At 39.7% G+C, this 23,951-nt stretch overlaps 1 protein-coding gene across 1 annotated transcript in view; it reads left to right on the forward strand.

The window, feature by feature from the left end:
* Positions 1-20,225: 20,225 nt before the first annotated feature.
* LOC150095774 (LHFPL tetraspan subfamily member 7 protein-like) overlaps positions 20,226-23,951 on the forward strand; it is a 46,408-nt gene continuing 42,682 nt past the window's right edge. Inside the window, exon 1 of the mRNA XM_090409955.1 lies at positions 20,226-20,855. Coding sequence (XP_090266081.1) covers positions 20,423-20,855 — 433 coding nt within the window. The 5' untranslated portion in view covers positions 20,226-20,422. The remainder of the gene's footprint in view (positions 20,856-23,951) is intronic.

Genomic DNA, 23,951 nt, shown 5'->3' on the forward strand with positions numbered 1-23,951 from the left:
CAACAACTCGGAAAATCCCTGGTAATGGTAATTACCGCCTCACATGACAATTGACATTTATTCTTTAAGGGTGAAGCAAAATGCTTTTCATATTCCCCGCTATCTGTCGTGGATTACAGTGAGGGTAAAATTTACGAGCAGTTTGCTCGCCCTGAATGGGCATGGAGATTATGTATCGCTATAGGAGGCTAATATAGTTTTTGGTCTTCTATATTTGAATATGTCCGTTGGCTCGTATGCTGCAGCTTGTTGAACCAAATCGTTGGGATGTGTGGACGTCTTTAGAAAAAATTTGGAAGCTAAGGATTGTAGATAAGAGAGAATATAGGGAATATTTGTGTCTCTGTGGAGTTGGCTGTTTCTAACATACCATGGGGCGTTCAAAATCATTCTCAAGCACTTGTTCTGCACTCGCTGTATCTTAATAATGTTAGTATTAGAGGTGTGGCTCCAGGCTGGAGAGGCATAGGTGATTATAGGACGAATCGTCATCTGGTATAGCTGCAATTTGATTCTGTTGCTGAGTTTGCTATTTCTATTAATTAGCTGGTAGATCTGAGCTATGGCTTTAGAGGCTTTTGCACATGCAGACTTGATATGTTGGTTGAAAGATAGCTTTTTGTCGAGAATCACACCCAGGTAATTTGTTTCTTTCTGCCAGGGAATTTTAGTATTGAATAGTAACACATCTCCTGCAGGAGACATTGGCCTTTTTGAGAAAAGAACCGCTGAGCTTTTCTGGGGGTTGACTTCCAATCTCCACTTGGAGAACCAACCCTCCAGCTGTAGAAGATTTTCTTGAAGCTTTCTGGTAACGAAGTGGGGTCTGAGAGATCTGGTTAGTATTGCCGTATCCCGCATACAGTGCTAAAATGGAAGTCATCGGATTGTGTGGGATGTCTGACATGTATACAGAAAACAGCAATGGAGCCAGTAGAGATCCCTGCGGCACTCCAGCAAAGATGTGGCGCTGGGACGATGTAGAACCGTTAATTTTAACTTGCATTGATCTATTCTGAAGATATGAACGGATTAGATGAACCATTTTTAGTGAGATACCGGCTTAGATAAGTTTGTGCAGGAGTCCAAAATGCCAGATTTTGTCAAATGCTTTAGATAGGTCTAGGAATACAGCTCCTGTGCACTGGCGCCAGTTGTAGCTGGTGGTGATATATTCCACAATTCTGTGGATTTGCTGGGTAGTACTATGGTGTTGTCGAAAACCAAACTGTTCTTTAGGGAAGATGTTTAGGTCATTTACTGAGGTTTGGAGTCGTGAGAGGATGACCTTCTCTGCAACCTTACCCAGATTGGAGATGAGACTGATTGGATGATAATTCTGCGGTAAGTGTGGGTCTTTGCCTGGCTTATGTATAGGAATCACATCAGCCATTTTCCAGGTGGATGGAAAATAGTGAAGTCTTAAGATTGCATTTATTATACTGGTCAGATGCACTATAGCTTTTCGAGGGAGGCAGCAGCTTGATCACCCTGTTTGAGATGCTGTCTGGTCCAGGAGCTTTATTGTTCTTAAGTTTTTTAATAATATCATATAATTCAACAGGTGATGCGGGTACAATATGATCAGCACTGGTATCCGGGAGGTTTAGTGCATGCCTAACCTGTCTGTGGATTTTGTACAGATGATTGAAATCAATGTTGTTATAAGAAGGTTTGCACTGATCCTCAAGATTTTTAAGTATGGCTTCTGCCTTATCTGCATCTGTGTGGACTAGGCCCTGGTTTGAGATTATAGGGGGAGGGATCTGTTTTTATTTTTGATGTTTCTCAGTAGGCCCCAGATAGAGTGATCAATAGGTGAGATAGAAGCTAACTTTTTATCCCAAACTTCGTTTCTATGTGTTTTAAGTGCATCTCTTACTGCTCCATTCAATCTGTTAAGCACTGTCTTATCCTGAGGTGCGCGAGTGTTATGAAATCTCTTCCTAGCTCTGCTCTTCTCTCTGATCAGGTCCATAATGTCCTCAGGCAAACGATCAGGCTTGGGAACAGGTTTCTGGAAGGTTGAAACCATTATAGCAGACTTAATCTGTTGGGTGAGGCTAGTCACTGCAGATTCCACATCTTCTGGTGCGCATATGTGAGGGACGGGTCCTATTTGATCCCGAAGTGCTTTAGACAATCTCTCCCACGATATTCCTGAATGAGAAGGAGGGGACATGCATTCTTGCTCTCCCAATTGCAGTAGAATTGGGTTGTGATCCGACGACAGCTCGTTTAGTGATGTAAGGCTGTACTGTAGTTTAATGTCTTGCAGGATGGCTATATCCAGGATATCAGCAGTGCCAGATGTACTGAGATGAGTTGGTTCGGTAGGTCCAGCCAAAACAGCATGGTTTAATCCTGTGTAGCTAGAAAGGATGCGACCATTTTTGTTAGTAGATTTACTGTTCCATGCAGGATGCTTTGCATTGAGGTCTCCAGCAATGATGACCGGTCCTTTTACTCCAAGGATGGCATCCAGATCTGAGGTCAATAATGTCTTTAATGGAGGGTTGTATGCAGAAAAAATTTTGAGGTTTCCAATTGAGTTTGTGAGAACATTGATTCCTGTGATTTCGAGGTTAGTGGTAGTAGGGTTGGTTATTGAGTGATGATTGATATAGTTTTTGATAAGGGTGGCTGTACCTCCACCTCTATACCCAAGCCTGTCGTTTCTGTAAATCTGATACCCTCTGATTTTCAGGGTGTCAGCAGGCCTCAGGTGAGTTTCATTGATTAGCAGTATATCTGGGTTGTATCTATTATTGAATTCCTGGATTTCTAACAGTTTGTTTTTTATACCGTTGGCATTCCAACCGATAATCCTAAGAGAGTTTGGGACAATTTTTTTTCTATGCATCAGAGAGTGCAGATAATATGGATTGGGTTTGCTGTAGGAATCTTTTTGTGACACTTAAGAGGATGGATTTGAGTTGCTGAAATCCTGCAGCATGTTTGCAAGAGAAGACGTGATAACAGCTGATGGATTTAAGTGTGGATTATTCCGGTTCTGGGTTTGTACTATCTGATTGGAGCGGGCCACATCAGCATATGTTCTTACTTGATGTTGAAGATTCGTTTTCTTAAGGGGCTCAGTTAATGATGGGCGAGCACCTGTTGTCATGTATTCACTCTTGGAGAACTGAGTAGCCTGAGCTTCAGGAACTCTCGCACTAGATGACGAGGTAGATTGATGACTTGGATCATTCCATCTGTTTTTGGGGTAATGTATACACCCTCTGTAATTAGCAGGGTAAGGACCCCCACAATTAGCGCACTTAGCCGGGGTGGATTTTGGCTTGGCGCAGGTGTTTGTGGGGTGATTCTCGCCACATTTTAGGCATTTGAACTGAGCTTTGCATAGCTTCTGGGCATGGGCAAATTTTTGGCATCGGTGGCACTGCCCAGAAGATGATTTCTTTCTCAATGGTTCTGGGGTTATTTTGAGTCCACAGATTGATTTTAAATTATAAATGTCTTTGTAAATGTTATGAATTTCTACTAAAACTAAAGGCATATGTGTCTTATTTGATCTAAACATTCTAGTGACCTTTATGGGGGGTAGTTCCTGTAGGTTAAGGTCAGTAACTATTTCATCTGTGTCAATATCCTCGGAGACTCCTCGTAAGACTACTTTCAGATTTTTTTCGGAGGCAAGTGAAAATGTGTGATATTGGGTTCCTCTAGTGTCCAGTTCCTTTGTAAGATTTCTATAGTCAGCCACCGTGGTGGGCTGGATTCGTATTCCCTCGTCTGCATTTTTAGCAGACGTGTAACGAATCTGTGAATTAGCCATGATGGTTCTGAGTGTTGTCCATCTCTGCTTTTCCCTTAGGATAATCGGTGGCACCTTTTCATTGGGGTAAACAGAGGGATCTGAAGTGGGAACATCCTCGTCCATACCAACAACATTTGTTGACTCAGCAGCAAGAATTTTTCTCTTCTTACGTGCGTGGGTTTCTTCTTGATCAGAAGGATTAGAGGTAGAGACAACTAGATTGAGTTTTTCCTCCATTTGAGGGGAGTCTTCATTTTCCTCAACATCGACTTCAGGTGAGGAATACAAATTTAAGTAGCCGGGCCAATCCCGTTCAAACTTTTTGAGGAGCTTTTTAATAAAACTGAGTGCTAGCTTTTTATCGAGTGACTCGATAATAGTGTCGGGGTCGATCATGCTGGTAGGCCATGTCAGCTTGAACTTCTTTTGTAGTTTATCAATGAGTTCAAGAGCTGGCTCTTTATCGAGCAAATCAGTGAATACGTCTAGGTCAGGTACGCTCATATCGATTTAACTGCGTATGTGCGTTAATAAAATATCCCTGCCAGCAGAAATTTTTGTAAAATATCCCGCAGCCGCAAAGGACTGCCAGCAATATCAAGCACAGGCTTGTCAACCAGTAATAAGATGTTAAAGTACAACAACAATGGCGATACTAATGGTAGTAGGCCTAGCGTATCGCCTTTGTGAAGTCAGTTGACTTACCTGGATAAACCAGTATGGAAAATAAAATGCCTGTTTATGGCAGCAAGCAAATAACTGATATTACTAATGAATAAGCATAAATCTCTAAAATCTTATCAGTCAAATTCACAATTCACCATCAATAATACACGACACAAAACACTAACACGCGAGCCGCCATCTTAATCCCAAGCCTTGTCCCGCCTCACATGTAACAACAACAACGTTACTGGCTTGCTGGGTGAAGCATAAAATGCTTTTTATTTTCCCCTTTATCTGTGTGGAGAAGCTTGATGGGGGAGGTTGTGAGACTTATGCTCGCACTTTGTGAATTATGGAGTTAGCGCTGTTCTGCTGAAAGCAAGATTGCCTTGGGTCTTTTGTGTTTTTGATAGTCATGTTCACTATAACTGGAAGCTTGTCTGATTAGTGGATTGGGATGAGAATGTGCCTTGCTGAAGAACTTTTCCGCATGGTCATGAAGGAGAGAACGGATGTCAGGGGTTCCGGTTTCTCTGTGGATCTGCGTGTTTCTGACGAACCATGGGGCGTCTAAGATCATCCGCAGGCATTTGTTTTGTATCCTCTGTAGTTTCTGGATGTTAGATTTGGATGTGTGACTCCATGCCATGGATTCATATGTGATTACTGGTCGAATTACCATCTTATATAATAACAGCTTGTTGCGTTTATCCAATTTGCTGTTGCGATTGATCAGGGGATAGAGTTGGGGTATGGTTCTGGATGTCTTTGTGTCTCTGAGCTTGATATGGCTGTTGAAATTTAGCTTTTTGTCTAGCTGTACTCCAAGGTATTTGGCTTCTGTCTGCCATGGTATCTTTTTTCCGAGAAGTTCAATATCATCTTGGATGAAGGCTTTGCGTCTGGTGAACAGTGTGGCTGAGCTTTTGACGGGGTTTACTTGTATCCTCCAGTCGGAGAACCATTTTTCTAGCTTTGTGATAGTATCCTGGAGAAGACTGATCGCCAGGTGTGGGCGGAGAGATCTTGTCATTATGGCTGTGTCGTCTGCATATAGGGCTGTGATGGTAGTCCTCAGGTTCTGTGGAATGTCCGCCACGTAGATTGTGAAAAGTAAAGGAGCCAAAAGAGATCCCTGTGGTACTCCTGCCAGGATTTTGCGCCTAGTTGAGATGGTGCCATTTATTTTTATCGGCATGGATCTGTCAGTGAGGTATGATTTTATTAGACGCGTAAGGTTTGTTGGAATGTTGGCCTGAATGAGTTTATAGAGTAATCCTTGATGCCATACCTTATCAAAGGCCTTGGCAATATCCAGAAAAACTGCAGCTGTGTGAAGGTTCCAGTTGTATCCTTGAGTGATATGCTCCACTAGTCGGTGTATTTGTAGCACTGTGCTGTGCATACGGCGGAAGCCGAATTGTTCGTTTGGAATTATTCCCATTTGGCCTGACTTTTCTTGTAGTCTTGAAAGGATAATTTTTTCAGCAATCTTTCCCAGGTTGGAAAGCAAGCTTATTGGACGGTAGCTTTGCGGGAGTTGCGGATTGTTTCCTGGCTTTTTTATTGGTATGATGTCTGCTGTTTTCCATGCAGAGGGGAAGTGTTGTATCCTCAATATTGCATTGGTTATGTTAACCAGGTGCATAATAGCCTTTCTAGGAAGTAATTTGATGATTCTGTTAGTAATTCCATCTAGCCTTGGAGCTTTTTTTGTTGTTTAGATGTTTTATGATGTTGGTTATTTCAACTGGAGTAGTGGGGGTGATGCTGACTGGTTTGTCTTCGGACTGACTTAAGGTACGCTTGACCTGTTGGTGGACTTTATATATGTGGGTGATGTTTATATTATCATATGACGGGTTGCATTGTTTTTCTAGGTTTTCTGCTTTTGCTTCTGCTTTTTCTTTATCAGTGTGCGCCATTCCATGAGCAGTTTGCATGGGCGGTAGGGGATTGTGTTTAGTGCGCAGAATCTTCAGAAATTTCCATATTGTGTGATCTTCTGGGTTGAGTGATGATAGTTTATTGTCCCAATCCTGGTTCCTGTGGATTTGAAGTGCTTTTCTGACTTGGTTGTTCAACTTGTTCAGAGTTTTCTTGTCCTGTGGGACTCTTGTGTTGTGGTGTCTTTTCCTGGCTTTGTTTTTTGTTCTGATGAGGTCCATTATGTTTTCTGGGAGCCGACCGGATGGGTGGTTGGTTGTGGTTTTGGTCACTGCTTCTAGTGCTTTTTTAATTTGGCTTGTTAAATTGCTTATTGCTTCATCTATGTCTTCTTTTTTGTGAATGATTGGTACAGGACCAATGTATTCTGGTAGGATTTTAGCTAGCCTATCCCACGATATGAAGGTGTGCTGGTCTTGCGTGCCAAGTTTGATCAGGATTGGGTTGTGGTCGGATGATAGGTCACTGAGCGTCTCTAGTTTGTATTGATAACTGATGTTTCTAAGGATAGCTATGTCAAGTACATCTGATCTGCCATGAGGGCTGTAATGAGTGTGCTCAGTGGGTCCTGCTACCACAACTGAGTTAAGTGTTGAATAGTTGTGTAGTATGCGACCACTTCTGTTGTTGGTGGTGCTGAACCATGCTGTGTGTTTGACGTTCAAGTCACCTACTATGATGGTGGGGTCTGTGGTGCCGAGGACTGCATCCAGGTCTGTTGTCAGTAGAGAATTGCTTGGTGAGTTGTAGGCAGCAAATATCTTGAGGCTTCCAGCATTGTTTGTGTGGACTTGTATTCCTGTGGTTTCCAGGTTTGTAGTCTGTGGGTTGGATATGGCATTGTGGTGGAGGTATGGTTTGATGTAGATGGCAGTGCCTTCCCCTCTAGAGCTGAGTCTATCCGTTCGGTATATTGTGTATCCTCTCACTTTTGGGTTGTTGGCAGGTCTTAGGTGGGTCTCGTTTATCAGCATTATGTCCGGGTTGTGTCTTTGTGCGAATTCCTGTAGTTCTAATGTTTTGTTGGTGAGGCCATTGGCATTCCAGGCTGCAATTAGAAGCGAGTTAGAATAAAAGACATTTGATTCACATAAAAGTGTACGGTTTACCTGTCAAGTTATGGTATTACTTCTTTCCTTCCTGGATATCTCAATAATTAACCGTCTTATTCTTAATTCAAAATCAAATTCTTCAAATAACATAGTTCATGCAATGTGCTTAGTAAAGATTCTTTGAATTTATAAGATTATAAAGTTTTAATTTAAGAAATATCTTAACATTTCCTTCTTCGATTGTGGCAACGTAACATTTACAGCTTTTGAAATGTTATTTCTAAACATAAAGACAGTATAATTCTGATATATAATAAAGATAAACAACTGTACATTTATATTCATTACTAATTTTGTCAATTAAATAAACTATTTATATAAAATTCTCTTTTAAACTATATATGAACAAACACACATCCAAAGCCATTTTCATTCTATGAATCGCATTCATATAATAGCTTTCATTTATGTCCTCATCAAGTACATAAATCATAGTAAAAAAAAAAGAAAAATACATCATTTGCTGTCCTTTTACTGGTTGTGATAGTTGTGAAGAACTCTTTTTTGTGTTAAGCAATAACAATATGGATGATAATAGTTTGAATTTACCATCAACTTCGAAGAAGTCTACCGCAAAAGTGGCTACTGCAGCAAAAACAGAAAAAGGATCCCCACTCAAAAGAGGAAAAGTTCCTACATCCGTGGCCGAGATGGTAATAACAGCTATTGAGGAACTGAAGGAATTGAATGGATCCGATATAAAGACCATAAAAAATTACATCGCCGATCGATTTGGCGTAGATGTAAAGGGTCTGTCACCATCTATAAAAAGGTTTTTGCTTCATGGAACTAAAAAAGGCATATTGCTTGAGGTCAAAGGGAAGGGTACATCTAGTACTTTTAAAGTCACAGAAACAGAGAAAGTATTGCCAGCAACAACACAGAAAGGATCCCCACTCAAAAGAGGAAAAGTTCCTAAATCCGTGGCCGAGGAGATGGTAATAACAGCTATTGAGGAACTGAAGGAGTCGAATGGATCCGATATAAACACCATAAAAAACTACATTGCGGATCGATTTAGCGTAGATGTAAAGGATTTGTCATCATTTATAAAAATAAAAATGTTTTTGTTTCATGGAACTAAAAAAGCCTCAGATGTTTCTAGATATAAAGTAAGTATACCATTATGATATAAAGTACTTAAAGGTGTAAGAACATTTTGAGAATTTTAATGAAATTTTATAAAAAAATTAAACTATTTGCATAAAAATTAATTAAAATATAAGATTCATTATTATTTTTAAGAAAAATGAAATAAATTACGTGAATAACTGTGAAAATAGCGTGTATGACATCGCTCCAGTCTCCAACCAACACACCTTTGTCTATATAAAAAGATATTTTTAATAACTTCATAAAAAATGTGCTTAAAAGAACTTCACGCAGTTATATGTATGTAATTATTGTGATCATTTATGCTATTGAAATAAATTCTTATATTTATGTATTCAACGGTAATCCAAAAATCGGAATTATCCTGAAAAATAATTTAAAATTATTTTTTAGAGATGCAAATCGGGTCTACGCCTAAAAGTCGACTTAATTTTAACTTCTGTCGGCATTGATATCTTCGCTATCTGTCAACGGGTTTAAGATTGTTTCACAAGGCTTGCGATAACAACTAGCGTTTCTAAATAGCTGTTCGGGTCAAAGGAACGCCGGAATACTCCCCCCCCCCCCTCCCGCTAATGCACTGTTCACGTTGAAAAAGATGGCATTAGCATATCAGAAACAGACAGAGGTTGAGGCGAGGGGATCCGAATATAAGCGATGACGTAGGTATGCTGGAACTCCGGCTAAGCGGACACGTCATGCGTTGGTATTAGATCGCCGAGGTCCTCGGGGACAGCAGTCAGTCACTGCTCCGAATTGCGATTGTTAGATAGAAGGGACTTTTGCCGAGTATAATCAAGCGAGGCTGTATTGCTATGCCGGGCGATCCCTGCGAGAGAATGAATCAACATTCAGTCGGAAATAATGGTGTCAATGGTAGGGATGTTACAAGCAGGGAAAATTATTTATATAGCCCCCGGTCCCTTCTGGCATCTTACGAGGGTTGAAGTGAAAGTTCTCTGAGACGATAGAGTGAAGGAGGAGAGATTTGGAGCCCTCACAAGAGATAAGAATGCGTTTGGAACTGTTTGTAATAAAAGGAAAGAAACTGCGTTTTGATTTGTAGGAGTTTGTCTCGGAAATAAAAGCCGTTAAGCGCTGGAGTCGACATTTGTTTTTATTTATTTTCTGTTTGCGGTATTTATCCACTTGTGTGCTATCCAATCCGCGATTCTGATCTGATTTTTTCTCTCTCTTGATTGGTATTTTCAGAGAAATTAATGTTTTCCATACTCGTCAGCATAATAGCCATTTCAAGGTCTTGGCCCTGGAAGACTATAGCAAGCAAACGACGAGGGATGGTCCATCAAAGAAGGAAAAATCAGCCTGACTGGTTGTAAGAATTATATATTTGGTTTAATCCTTTATCCAAGTGTAAGCAAACAAAGTTTGCGCCTGAAGTATCTTCAGGACTGGGGGCAACTCGTGGTAAAGGTGGTATAAGTTCTGATCACTTGCCTTAGTATCCCAGAATGCAAAGCACATCTCTTTACGGACATGTATAATACTATGCATTAAGGGAAGGATCACTACCCAGACCGGTTTCGACCTTTATTGAGGTCTCGTCAGCGGAGCTAGACCCCCAGGTGGTGATACTAAGGTGGAAGCAATGTAGAAGTCATATTTACGTATACGAGTTGCCAAAAGGTGTCGACACTTATTATTAAAATTCTAGAGATAGGTTGATGGAAGTTTTTTCACTTCCAAAAGGTGTGACACCTTTTGGCAACTCGTATACGTAAATATGACTTCTACATTGCTTCCACCTTAGTATCACCACCTGCGGGTCTGGCTCCAACTGATGAGACCTCAATAAAGGTCGAAACCGGGTTGGGTAGTTTTTATTTATTCATATGGGGTTTCCTCCCTTTTCTCCCCCGTCCCTATTGAGGCGAGTTGAGCCCAATCATGGGGGATAAAGTATTTATGGCTGTAGATTCGTGTGTGTTCACGGGGCCGATTTGCGGGATGAAAAATCCCAGATAAACTGGGGGGGGGGAGACCCTGCTATCCAGGCCCAAGAGCGGCTAACTTGGCTATGGCTGAGGAAGATCCTTAAGTTCCTCATCGGCGAAGGGAATCGAAACCAGGACACTCCTTCCCAGGCATATGGTTGCGAAGCACAAAGCCACTAGGCTAACCGCGCGGACAGGTTGGGTAATGACCCTTCCCTTAATTTTGGGTAATGACCCTTCCCCAAAGAGATGTGCTTTGCATTCTGGGATACTAAGGCAAGTGATGAGAACATACCTTTGCCACGAGTTGCCTCAGTCCTGAAAATACTTCAGGCGCAAACTTTTGTTTGCTTACACTTGGATAAAGGATTAAACCAAGTATATAATTGGTAGCATAGCCAAGTGAAAAAACTTGGTTGTAAGAATATCGATCTTTATGCTTTTGTAGATTTGACCTAAAAGAGGGACGGTCAACTGCTCTCGAGCATTTTTAAACTTTACTCCAATTTTCGACCCATAAAACACTGGAATATTAGATTTTCCCAAGCCAAGCAAGGAAATGAGTGTCGTAAACAGAAAACGAAGTTTTATCGCTCGATTTAGTGCATCTTTTACTGATTTTTACCGGGAAGGTGTATTTAATCAACCCCTCTAACATTAAGTGAAACATCCAAGTAAGCGCCATACGGCGATTTTCGCTACCCCTAAATAAACCCGCATTATAACTATACGAATACCACACACGTATTAATTCTGTTATCGCCGTGAAAAACGTACCGAATATTTCCCTTTTTGTTAGCTACGCCATGAAAATTAATAGCGGGAGTTTTCATTCCGCCGTATTTTGCATTTTTTTTTTTTTTTTTTTTTTTTGTTTCTCTTTCAAAGGAGTTTTAAACGTAAACACCCAAAGCATAATAATAATGCGAAACTGCCGACTGCGGCGATCGAGATTTTTAAAAGAATGGGATTACCAATTAAAGAATAAGTTACTTAAACGAAACAGGAGGGTAATAGCGTTATTTAATAAGACGCTAATGATGGCGACTTTAAAAATACACCTCGCTTTGTAATCCAACTTTATTAGCATTTAATACAATGCGACGAATTTAGAAATAACGAGAAACGGTCTGCTCTTATTATCACGCGCTTCTTTGCATATTAATCTAATAAGCTGGAATCCTGTCGTTCGTGCGAGCGAACTGCGCATGCGTCAGACAAAGCTGAGACAAATCATTAATTAACTAATCATTATCTGATGACGCTAATGACAGACGCATCTGCTGCTTTAATTAGGTCTAAGTTTTTTTTTTTTTTTCTTCGCAAAGCTTCCCTTGAATTGATATCCTTCAAAAAACCATGTGGTTACTGTCAGTTAGTTTGTCACGAGCGATGCGATCCGCACTACAAACACGCCGTCGTAGACTGCTGTTCAGAAGCCGACATCGTCTGCCGTAACAGTTTTAAAATGATGAAGCTGGTCTAATTATAGACTTCCTTTTAGTCCGATGGTCGTCTGCTAATTTTCTGACAGGTAACACGACAATTCTATCAACCTCCTCTCAACGCATTTCACAAAGTACAGATAATTTTTACTGGGGGAGGGGGGGGGGGGCAATTTGATATTCATTACACAAGCTTTGTAGATTCGCGATCTCCAAAATTCGTGAGCGCGCAGAATATGAATAGAAGCGCGAGGAATGTTTCACTAATTGTATAACTTTATTCTCTAATTAACTGATTCCCCTTCCCCCCCCCCCCCAAAAAAAATAGCTTAAACATGCAAGAGTAGTCGTCACGATACACTACACTATTTAATAACAAAAATATGCGTGTTATACTTTTGGTACGATGCCTAATATTCGCGAAAAAAATAATATTAATATGAAGAGAAAACTTATTAAGATTTTTCCTCTTTTTTTTTTTTTATTAAAAATGCAGCCAGGAAAAGAGTATTAAATTAATATTTTCATACCTGATTCTCAAATGTTATCCAACTTTTAAAATAACAAAATTAGTATTTCAAATACACCAACTTTGTACAAGCGAAGCGCCTTAAATTAGCTATAATACGTCTGATCTTTTAGGTAAAATATCTTTTTAAATTGAAGTTAATTCAAAATTTCACTTAAAGCTAAATAAAAGAATAGCAAGAAAAGAACGAAATTCATTTACAGAAATTTATTGAATGGTTTTTTTTTATGCATGCATACATGCAGTTTTAGAATATTAAACTCGTAAAATATGTGTTCTGCGAAAATAAACATGATTTTGTTTTAAATAAAATCCATATTCCAGCAAAACATAACAATGACTGAAAAACACGTGACTTGCTGTTAGCAGAAGACAAACGTGTTTATGTGCGTATTGCCTTAGTTATATACGAAATATAAACAAATCAAAGCGATACGTTTTAAAACCATATTTAAACTGCATTCCTTTTAGTTTCCTTATATATGAATTTTTAAAAATAGTTTTTAATCTGCTTTTTATAATGAGACAAAGAAAAGAGGAAAAAGCAGTGCAATGAAAGCAAGTAGAACAGAAAATCACTTTTCGCCTGCTTCTGTGTTGGCTACCTGGAAAGGTTAATAGAAAAATTCTCCTTTTCGCAGATCGGTGCAGGTCGTTTACCTCACTGTCTTTTACGCCAAATGACACGAGTCCCAAAAGGAGCTTTGGTACTGATGGGTTTAAATTTTTCAGTGATTAAAAGTCGTGCGCAAATTTGATATTTATTCCACAGCAGTGACGTAAACGCTAGAAGTTCGTTAATGTTTTTCCCCCCCTCCCTTCTCCTCTTTTCCCCAATTTAGCTGGAACTGATACGAGCCTAGAAGCCATCAAGTGAGGAGATAAAAACGCAGTAAAATTCGAGCCTGGTGATACGAGTGTCGTTTTATGGAGCGACTCGTGAGTTCGGCCGCTGTTTCCAAACCTGCTCGCGTACACATTACAGGTGTATAGCGACCGTATGAAGCGCCAACTGCTTCTCACGGAGCAGAATGACACAGTTTTTATCTCGCACTATTTTTTACGCTAAACTGAAGAACGCTAACGGCAGGTAGAGGAAACAAATTTGGTTTTGATGGTAAACGCGAGAGTTTATCTCCTTTAGACAGTGTTTTACGGCGACTCATTTAGTCCGCTGTTAGCAATTTGATGACAGGCAAAACTGTGGGCGCGTGCACCACCTTCAGTGCTGGCAACGCCTTCGAAAAGCGGAGGTCGTTGAAGGAAGAAGGCCAGGGAATTTTAGACACTCGGTTGCGTACGGTTATTTCATGCTCTGGAAAGTTCGAATAAAACCCGATAGAGGGCTAAAAGTCTGTGATAATATTGAAGAACGCGTTTATAGTTTTCTATAAGTCAGTGAGCATCAAAACGACCGATTTTCGTTCAAAGTATCTCAAGGGAGCAAACAAAAGCGTTTTTTTTTTCCCTATAAAGTAAATGTAATTTTAATAATAATACAGTTATTAGCATTTAGTATTATGGTATGAAATGGCGGCCATTAATTATGCCTTTCGTAGCAGACGATAGAACATTGGGCAAGAAGCAGACGATTCAGTATTTCTCTGTAGAACCGATTAAATATTTGTTACTTGCTAAAAATATAAATAAGTAAGTATTGAAAATATGCTAAATCAATGAATAGTGAAAACATGAGATAGTATTTATTCAAAACTAGCTCTTCAGTGCTCATAAAAGGAAAAAATTAAATAAAATGCGACTCGTGTTGTGAAAATGTCATCATAATACGCATATTTCATTCTTGAAGACGTAATTTATTTAATTTTATATGTATTTCAGGGAAGTATGACGTCACGTTTGTCTTAGTCGACAACAAACAAACGAAATCACGATAATTAAGTTATTTACTTAATTTTTCGTGCTATGACTGCTAATTATGAAGTTACAGGTTCGATCACAACTAAAATGGAATTAAAAGCAGTGAGGTTGAGTATTTTCACTTTTAATGTTAATTCTCTTTTTAATTTTTTTTTATTTTAATTGTAAATTCCCTTTTAATGCTAGAAAATTGTGAGACTTGAACTCTACTATTAATCCAGAATATTAGTCTGTCTAAAGACCTTGCCAAACGGCTAAAAGAACATCTTTTGGTTTTTTGTGAACCTTTTCTGTTTCTTTCTGTGTCCAGAATACAAAGAAGCTGACCAAAAAAAGAATCCCAACACTCGCATTTCGTCCGCTCCTGTTTTGTCTCAATCCACACACCAATCTGATCGTCTTTTGCAGTTCGATCCGGGAACCTCATTAATCATTCACAGGGTGTCTCTATATTTTATCTGCGATCATTGGTCGTCCACCCGGTTATCGGCTGTCCCACACAATCAATAACATATCGCTCCGTGCCAGCCATCTGAAACATAATTAAGCTTGCTTGGATTCCATTGCTGTCCCTCCACGACATCCTGCTCCTGTTAATGGAATGCGTCATCCAGAAGATCGCATAAAAAGCAAGACCCCGGCTGGGTCGCAACAGGAGGTCGTTATGCATTCAAATGTGAGCGGGCTTGGGAACGCGATCGCTGATGGATGCATTCAATGGACATTAAGTTCCTCGTCCCGTGTAAAACGGTCAGGGGCCGTGTCAGCATTGAATTGACAGACTTTTTTTAGCCATTCTAGTGCAAGGGATTTCCAGTGTTGTTTCCTAATCGCCCAAGGATCCGTCTAAACTTATTTTTTAGTTTCTTTCGGTAACTCGGATCAAACTCTATTCAAGGGAAGAGATGATGCTTAATACCATAATTTCCTTTAGCCGAAAAAAAAGAGGGGGATGCCAATTGGGTGATTTTATACCCTGAATGATTTCCTGTCTTACCAAGTTTACATGGCCTTTTCCCTAAATCAGAATAAAAAAAGAAGGGAAGAATTGTTGACATTTTTTTTTTTTCTTGCAGGATTTTTATTTATTTATCAATCTCACTTTATCGGAGAGGACGTCTATCTGCTGCTTTGTTTGTTTCCACATATTAACAACGAAGATGGACGGTCTGCAGCGTTGACGTTCCTAAGAATGGTCATCTCCATCCAGAAGGTTGATCTCCACCTAAGACCCATAAGGTGCAGTAGAAAGATAAGATGGAGAGGCTCTAATCTCTTGCATCTCGTAGTTAGTATCCTATCTCTGTAGTTTTGTGTGTTCAAAGGCCGGTTTGCCTTTTTCGAGGGACGAAAAACCTGAATTTCAGAGAGAAAAACTCTTCACTTCTGTATGCGACTGGCTAACTCATCATTGACTGAAAAGCCCTGATCAAAATTGTTCTCGTCATAAACAGAATTCGAACCCGGGTCTTTCAAACCAAAGGGCTAGTCTATACCAACTGATCTGAGAAGGCTCCCCAAGAATGGCAGTCTGTAATTAATCAAATTTACGAATAACAATGGTTGTCACATACAAAGACTCAATGTGGGTGGGTGGGTGGGTGTGGCCCTTGCGGTGCTTTCTAGTCCTGGTATTATTACTCAAGCCATCAAATTAAGATTTTACCGTACTCGCTTCTAAACCCAGTTGTCCCTAAATGCATTTCCTTGATAGCACTTCGGACCATCCAGAAAGAGTTCCCTGGACTCAGCGCACTTTTAACTGATCATCTGTACTGCCCTATTCACGAAATGCGGAGTGTGTGTGCTCTTGGGCTGGTTCGCCGTTTGTCAGAGCGAAATCCTCCATATAAGACTGGTTGAACTCACTTTCAGCCGAAAGAAATTATTTGAGTGCATCGCACATCACTGACAGATATGCAATCGACATTTTTTTTATTATTTTCAAAGAATGTATTTTATTCAGCGATTTGTGGTAGATGTGCAGGCATCTACCTGGTTTCAGTCGTTTCCGACCGTAGATGACTTCGTAGGCATTTCCCACAAAGTATTCCTGGTGAGATTTTTACTGGGTAGTTCACCATCGTTTTCCCCAACCTCCCAATTTTATCGGGACATAGTTGGGACATATTCATGACTGTAATCCATGTGTGTGTTCACAGGACCGGTTTGCCTGTTCTGGGGAAGGCAAACCCGAGTTTCCTGGTGAACCCCTCTATCTCTTTATGAGACCGGCTAACTCACCTTCAGTCGAAAGAGACCAGATTAAAGTTCCTCTCGTCACTGACAGGAATCGAACCCAGGTCTTTCTGATCAAAGGGCTTCGTTTATATCGGCTGAGCTACGGAGGCTCTCGAGGCAGTCTTAAGCACTGCTAATACTTCTTTCTCCTGAAATTTCTTCAAGTAAAAGGCACCGATTACTGTGTGTAGAACGAGTTCTTTGAGATTACCACTAAAAACGCAGAAGAAAAATTAGCCACGTGATACAAAAAAGACACAATCCCAACTCTAGCGTATTTCTCAGAGAGCTTTTAAAGGGCATTTTCGGGTCCTTCGTTGCCCTTTTAATTTTTCGTCATTTTTCAGCGAAATTTGTTTTCCAGTGTGGTTGAAACGTGTGGAATGACACCAGAAAGTCATCGTCGGCGTAACAAGAACAAGAATTGGTACTTAGGTGAGCGCGTGTCACTTTTAAGCACGCACGAATTCTGTTATTAAAATGCCATTTAAAAAGGGTCCAAAGAGGAATCCCACAGCGGAATTCATAACCGTGAGTCATCCCGTTAGGCGCCTGTCATTAAGCAGCGCGCCGGCACATGACAGAAACATGACAGTAGCACGACAAGTTACACGCGAACACCACCTTGCAGCAGTGGAATCGAACAAATTTTACGGCCATCCCTTTGCGATTAATAATTCCTTCAGGAGAACGGATTGAGCGAAGCTTTTTTCGCTGGATTGACAGCCGTCATCGAAAGACGAAATCGGGGAAGACGCAAATCCACCGGGAATCGTGTTGAAGCGACGAGGGGGGGGGGGGAAGGCTCATTGTTTCAATATGAAGTCCATATGCAACGAAAATGGATGATCTTGTTAACGGAAACTCAGAATTAATCAGAGGATTAGCTGTTTGAATGCTGCAATTAAAACCATTCCTCCCAAATAACAGGATGAGCGATACTTAAAAATTAAGGAATAACTAAACGTAAATAGAATGATGGATACATAAAGATATAATGCATGAACGACTGACTGTGCGTGTGTGTGTGTTGAGATCTTCTCCCTATCGTCTTAGTATCAAACACCTCCATGGGAGCGAAAGTTAGTCAAGAAAGTTCACTCCCATTCTGTTTAAGTGACCATACCACCTGAGATTAGCTCTGCTAACGCATTCCTGGATGCTGACATTGTCAAGTTCTTTCCTAATATCCTCGTTTTTAATATGATATTGCCATTGATGCATTTGTTCATGCCTCTAATCTTTCTCAGGACTCTCATATCTGCGGTCTCTAGTCTTTGGTCAAGTGTTTTACTTCTGACCCAGCTCTCAGATCCATAAATTAAACTGGTTTGAGTACTGTTTTGTATACAGCTAATTTAGTGTTCCGACTAATTTCTCTCTTATTCCATATGGATTTATTCAATTGACTTCCCACCATACCAGCTTTGCTGATTCTGTTGTCTATTTCCATATTTAATTTACCATCTTCAGTAAAAATCGTGCCTAAGTAGCTGAAAGGTTTTACTTGTTCCACAGGTTCTCCATTCACAACACAGTTGACATTATCAATGATTCTGCCTATTTTCATTGTCTTCGTCTTTTTAATGCTAACCTTCTTATCATATCTATTACAACAGTTATTCAATTTAGTCAGGGAATCTTGCAAACTTGTAGCGGATTTATTTAGATGTATAACATCGTCCGCATAAAGCAAAGAGCTGACATTAACATCTCCAATTTTGATATCATGTTTAATACCACTTTCCTTCATAATGTGATCCATAGAGGTAATGAATAACAGAGGGGATAATGTACATCCTTGTCTGACACCAGGTTTAACATTAAACCATCTTCCTGTACTTCCTTCAATTCTAACTGCTGACTTACAACTCAAATAAAGACTAAGTATTGCTTGATATAATGCCCCATCAACACCATATAACTGTATTGAATAACTTCTCTCTTGGCACCTTCTCATATGCCTTTTCCAAATCGACAAAACTTAAATACAGATCTTTGTTATATTCTCATGCTTTCTCGAGTATTTGTCGTAAAGTGAAGATCTGATCCTGACCGCCTCTATTTGACCTGAATCCAGCTTGTTCTTCACCAAGCTTTTCTTCCACAATACTTGCATAGATCTTGCCAGGAACACTCAGTAGGGAAATACCTCTGTAATTCTCACATGCAGTTTATTTCCCTTTTTATATATGGGTACTATGAGAGCTCTACTCCAATAATCGGGAATTCGTCCCTCTGTCCAGACTTTCTGAACTATGCAGTGCAGCCACTGTAAAAACTCTTATACCACCATACTTCAGCATTTCTTTAAAAAAAAAGCTATATTCTCTTGCTTGCATATCTCTTAAATATATATTTTAATGTCACTGCCACATACGAGAGATTGGGAATTTGTTATTTCATGTACAGTTTTTTAAATTTGTTTTGGTATTTTAATTTGATATTTTTATATGACGATAGGAACACCAAGAATTGAAGCTTGGGTGCGAGCCCTTGGATAAAACCAGGAATGTGACTTCGGTGTGTCGACGACATTTTTGTCATATGGCGAAGATGTAAGAAACAAGTGGAAGAATTTACGGACCACTTAATCAATCTTCATCCGTTTTACAGTAGAATTAGGAAAGCCTTTCATTTGTAGTTTTTCCTGGGGATCTGTGAGCGGATCAAACTTTCAGGAAGCGATCGCTTACCACGACAGAGACATCTATACTACACTACATTCATTCTAACTTTCTTTAGCGCTCCACAGCCCGGTCGATGTGGATGACGCCCTTCTATCGGAAAAGATGTGGGTTCGATTTTTTTTTTTTTTTTTTTTTTTTTTTGTGGTGAGTGTAACTTCCCTTTGGCTCTGTATGATTGAATCATGCGAAGTGACTTTCTCCAATACGCAAAAATCGCTTTCTAATTTTTTTTTTTTTTTTATAAGAGCAATTGTACGGCAGGTGTGGCGATGCCAAACAGGTTTGGTTTTTCACTTTTAAAATTACAACAGACGGCATTGAGGCGAACAGAAGGAAATATTCCGTTTTCGTTTGAGTGGGATTTCCCCCCCCCCCTCATACGAGCTCTCTTCCACGGTTAGAATCTCCTTCAACAGAGAGAAATAAAAAAAAAAAAAAAAGTTGGGGGGGATTTATCATTAATTAAGACACGAAAGAAGTTTGTCTTCACGGACAGGAAATCGGCTGCTGTCTGTCTGTCGAACCTTCTGCAGTTGTACGTGCTAACATTTTTTTTTTACTTGCTTTTGAACGCCCCGTTTCTTCTTCTTCATTTGCCCTGTTTATCTCCATCGCGGGATCATTCCCCCCCCCCCTCTTAACCACCCACTCTTGACACATCGTATCTTTCAGTCCCTTAGATGCAATCCACCCCGACTAAGAATGGATCCTTCTTCCTCACCGCGCGCGCACCCACCCACCCACCCAAGTCAGTTATATAGATAGTGTCGAAGTTCCTGCTAAGCAGTACGCTGTCGCAGCACGTGGGAGCGGATGAGAAGACTCACCGTTCAATGGATCGATGGCAGCGAAACGTGCACGTGCTTGATGGAGCTCTCTGCGATAAGAGACGGCAACTAGTGGTCCTGCGCGCTAAAGGGGAAGCACCGCTGCACGGAGACGCGTGTGATGGGACGGGCCCCGATTCAAGAACAAACATCGTGCGATTTGTTCCCACGTGCGCCATGCCTTGATCGCCGTCCTGGTGCCTAGGAGGTCACACGTAAGCCCGTTCACCTGCCGACGATGGCCTGCATCAAGTACACGGTGATGCACGTGCATGTGGCCACCTCTTGGCCCGTTACGACGGTGTGGGTGCTTCTCTCTTTCCTGGTTTCGGTCATGTGCGCCGTGGCCTTCCTCCATCCCGAGTGGTACGTCCGAGAGATCCACGGACAGACGGATGTGCTGCGCTACGATCCGGCCTCGCTGCTCTCCACCATCGGCATGGTCAACGTGTGCTACCGGCGTCATCGCCTGTGGTCGCACCATCTGCACTGCCACAGCTTCGGAGAGGACTTCCCGTCAGCATCGTGGCAGACTTCGTACGTGCTGTACGGCACCGGCTGCGTCTTACTTGCGTGGTGTGCCCTTCTGGCTTTTTGTAGCGTGTGGGTGGTTGGCCATCGGAACCGTCAGTTGTTGTCGTTTCTCGTGGGACGAATACAGCTGATATCAGGTAAGCAGTCTTTGAATGAGAGTGCGAACGAATGTATTAAAGAGGAAAAGACAGAGTGAGAAAATCCACTCATTAGCATTCTTACATTAAAAAAAAAAAAAAAAAACTTCTCAAAACGTGCAGATGGTAATATCGTCTACACCGTTACATGCAAGGTTTTTCATTTAATTATGAATGTAAAGTTTTTTTCTATATTTTCCGCCTCTAAATTAGAAATCTGTGTGTGTGCGTGCGTGTGTGTGTGTGTGTTGGGGGGGATCTCTGAAAATGAATGTATGCAATCTGAATTATCAAATATTTGAATTTTCAAGTGAACGTATTAGATTTATGTGGCAACCAACGAACTTCCATATAGACTTAGATTACACATTAATAATTCGATATTGAGATTTAAATACACTAATCTGGCGACTTAATCAGTACTAAAATGCATGGATTAAGAATGTCCGTTATTTGTCTGTTATAGTAATTCAAGAAACTAGCCAATTTGTTTTCTGTCCTGTGGACGTATTTCTTTAAATTATATATATATATATATATATACTTCTCTTTTTTAAATGCATCTTTAAGTCATGCAGACTTTCTTTGGAATTCTTTTTAAAGTAATCCCTGAAATAACTATTTTATATAAAGAAATTGAAACTTTTATTGTCCTTGTAATCACCAGTTTCATTAATAATATTCCTCTAAGTTATTAGGTCTAACATAAACCGATAACTAAATAATAAAAAAGAACATTAAAAACCCATAAGGAGCAGATGTTATAGCAAATCACACGGCTTATCTAAATTTAGATTTAATTAGTTTAATTTAAATGAGCTTGGTGTATAGATCCTAGCAACCATAATTGTCATTTTTATCCCCGAAAGTTTTATCACTACTGAGTTTTTATTTATTTCGTATTTCTTTCTTAATGGCATTTTTTTGTAAACTTAAAAAAAAAAAACAGACTGACCCTGAGAAAATCGTGCAGGAAAAGCGCCATCTATTATTTCCTCACTCATTTATCTTTAATGTAATTACAATGTGTCGAGATAAAATGAGGCAGTCTGAAGTCTTGCACCCAAGCACGACATTGCATAATTAACATTATTTTGTATTAATGGACTAAATACGACAAAAGATATATTTTTATCAAGAAAAAAAAAATAACGATTTCTTTGCCAAAATATAACGGAAATAATGTCCATTATTTTTATAATGTTTTGCAATTAAAGTAAAATCTCGTATCGCGAGACGAGTGCCAAATCACGCTTTCATTTGCATGAAGGGGACAAACATGTGACCGAACAAAATGGTTTCCGTCTGACATCACAACAATGGATGGATTTGTGCGTAAAATGCTTATTATTAACACGCAAGAGATATTCATGAAAATTGACTTGTCCTGAACTAGTATTTCATGATTTCCTGTTCTTTCACGTCGTTGTTTTTCGTATGCGGTACTACTGGCGCCACCATTCTATAAAAGCACAACTTAACTTAATTATTTACAATAAGGGCTCGTTCACAAACCTCATAATGATATTTTTATTTCCGATTTTGAAATTGTTTATTTTTAGTTCAAACTCTCACAGTATAATTTACCTCCTGAAAAAGAGTTAATGTTTGTTAACATTTATATTTTAATATTCATTTAATAATGAAATTGAAACAATTATAATTAAATTATTTCTCATTAAATAATTAATTTTTCTATATTGTTAACCATTGATAAAAAAAAATTAATGTACTGTTTAATGTACAAAGCGTAAAAGGGTCGAAATTATGAAAAAGAAAAATCAGTTTATATAGAAAAATATCCAGTTTATTTAAGCGACAATCTTTGATTTGATTTGAAGGGAATTTTTCAAGAAGGTGTGATGGCCCTTACAATCAAATGACGCATTAAGATGCACCTTATACCAATCCTTGCTCATGTCGTCGACACACCGCAGTGCATTCGGCCCTTGTCGCTGAGGAGGGAAGAAATTGGCAGTCTTCTCGCGAGATCAACAGCGTCGCCGATGTGCTTGATACCTGATGTAGGGGTTACCCAATTATAGCGTCTGTTTGTTTTAGTTTCAGATCGATAGCGAGAGATGTAGAAAAGACTGGCAGATAATGAGGCCTTTGCTGTCACTGCATTGTTCGAAATTGATGCTGGTAATGACAAACAACGCTATGTCAATATTTACAGCGCTCCATAATTGAAATTTTAATGGAATTTTTATATAAAATGATAATGGAGCGTATTGTTATATTGAGCCTACAAGGGAACACGTATAATCCATCAGTGAACTTGTAGAACACGCATGCAATACGCCAGTACGGCTTAGCTTCTGAAAAACAAATATTGATAGACCAAACCTGATTTTTGCACTACTTCCGTCTCGCGGATTACAATAGCAACAAAAGAAACCAAAATATTTTGCAAACAAAAACAACAAAAGATCTTGGAAACAAAAAAAAAAAGATGTTGCAGACAATAGCAACAAAAACAAAGCCAAGAATATTGTTTATTATAATACGTGTGATATTCTTTAACAGATTTTTGAGAAGATGTTTGTATTTATTCCGTCATCTTTGAATTAAATCTATTAATAATATGAGAAATCTTCAACGAACATCCAGACAACACGGAATGAACCCCTAAGTCTGTCAAATTCTGCCTTTTTGTTGTTATAAATAATGCATTATTTATAACAACACACCCAACGAAGTCAGTTTCGAACTAGGCTAACGACCGTACTCGAAGTGGTCCAAGTTTCACTTCGTGGTTAGTGTGAGGAGGGAGTTCATTGAGGCTTTCTGTAAGCAGCACACGTAAAACTGGACCACTTTAGATAAGAGCAAAGGAAACACACTCGGTCCTTTGCAGCTGTGAAAATGGTGGGAACAAATACGGAGTTTGTCTTTCGGGGGAATCAGTCAAAAAGAAAAGGATCATTAATGCACAGCACAGTTCTTCTAAAGTTTCTTATTTTCTTACATGCATTTAGTTTGTACCAGGGTGGTCTGTAAAATTCTCGACCTCGGCCATAGATGGCAAGATTTTTTTTTCTACGTTGGTACATCTGTCGTAAGCATCCATGTGAAATTGCAAGTCATTCTATC

This window comes from Typopeltis vanoorti, chromosome 20, assembly GCF_054136105.1.
Source record: "Typopeltis vanoorti isolate ZY-2024b chromosome 20, IOZ_Tvanoo_1.0, whole genome shotgun sequence".
Taxonomy (NCBI): Eukaryota; Metazoa; Arthropoda; class Arachnida; order Uropygi; family Thelyphonidae; genus Typopeltis; species Typopeltis vanoorti.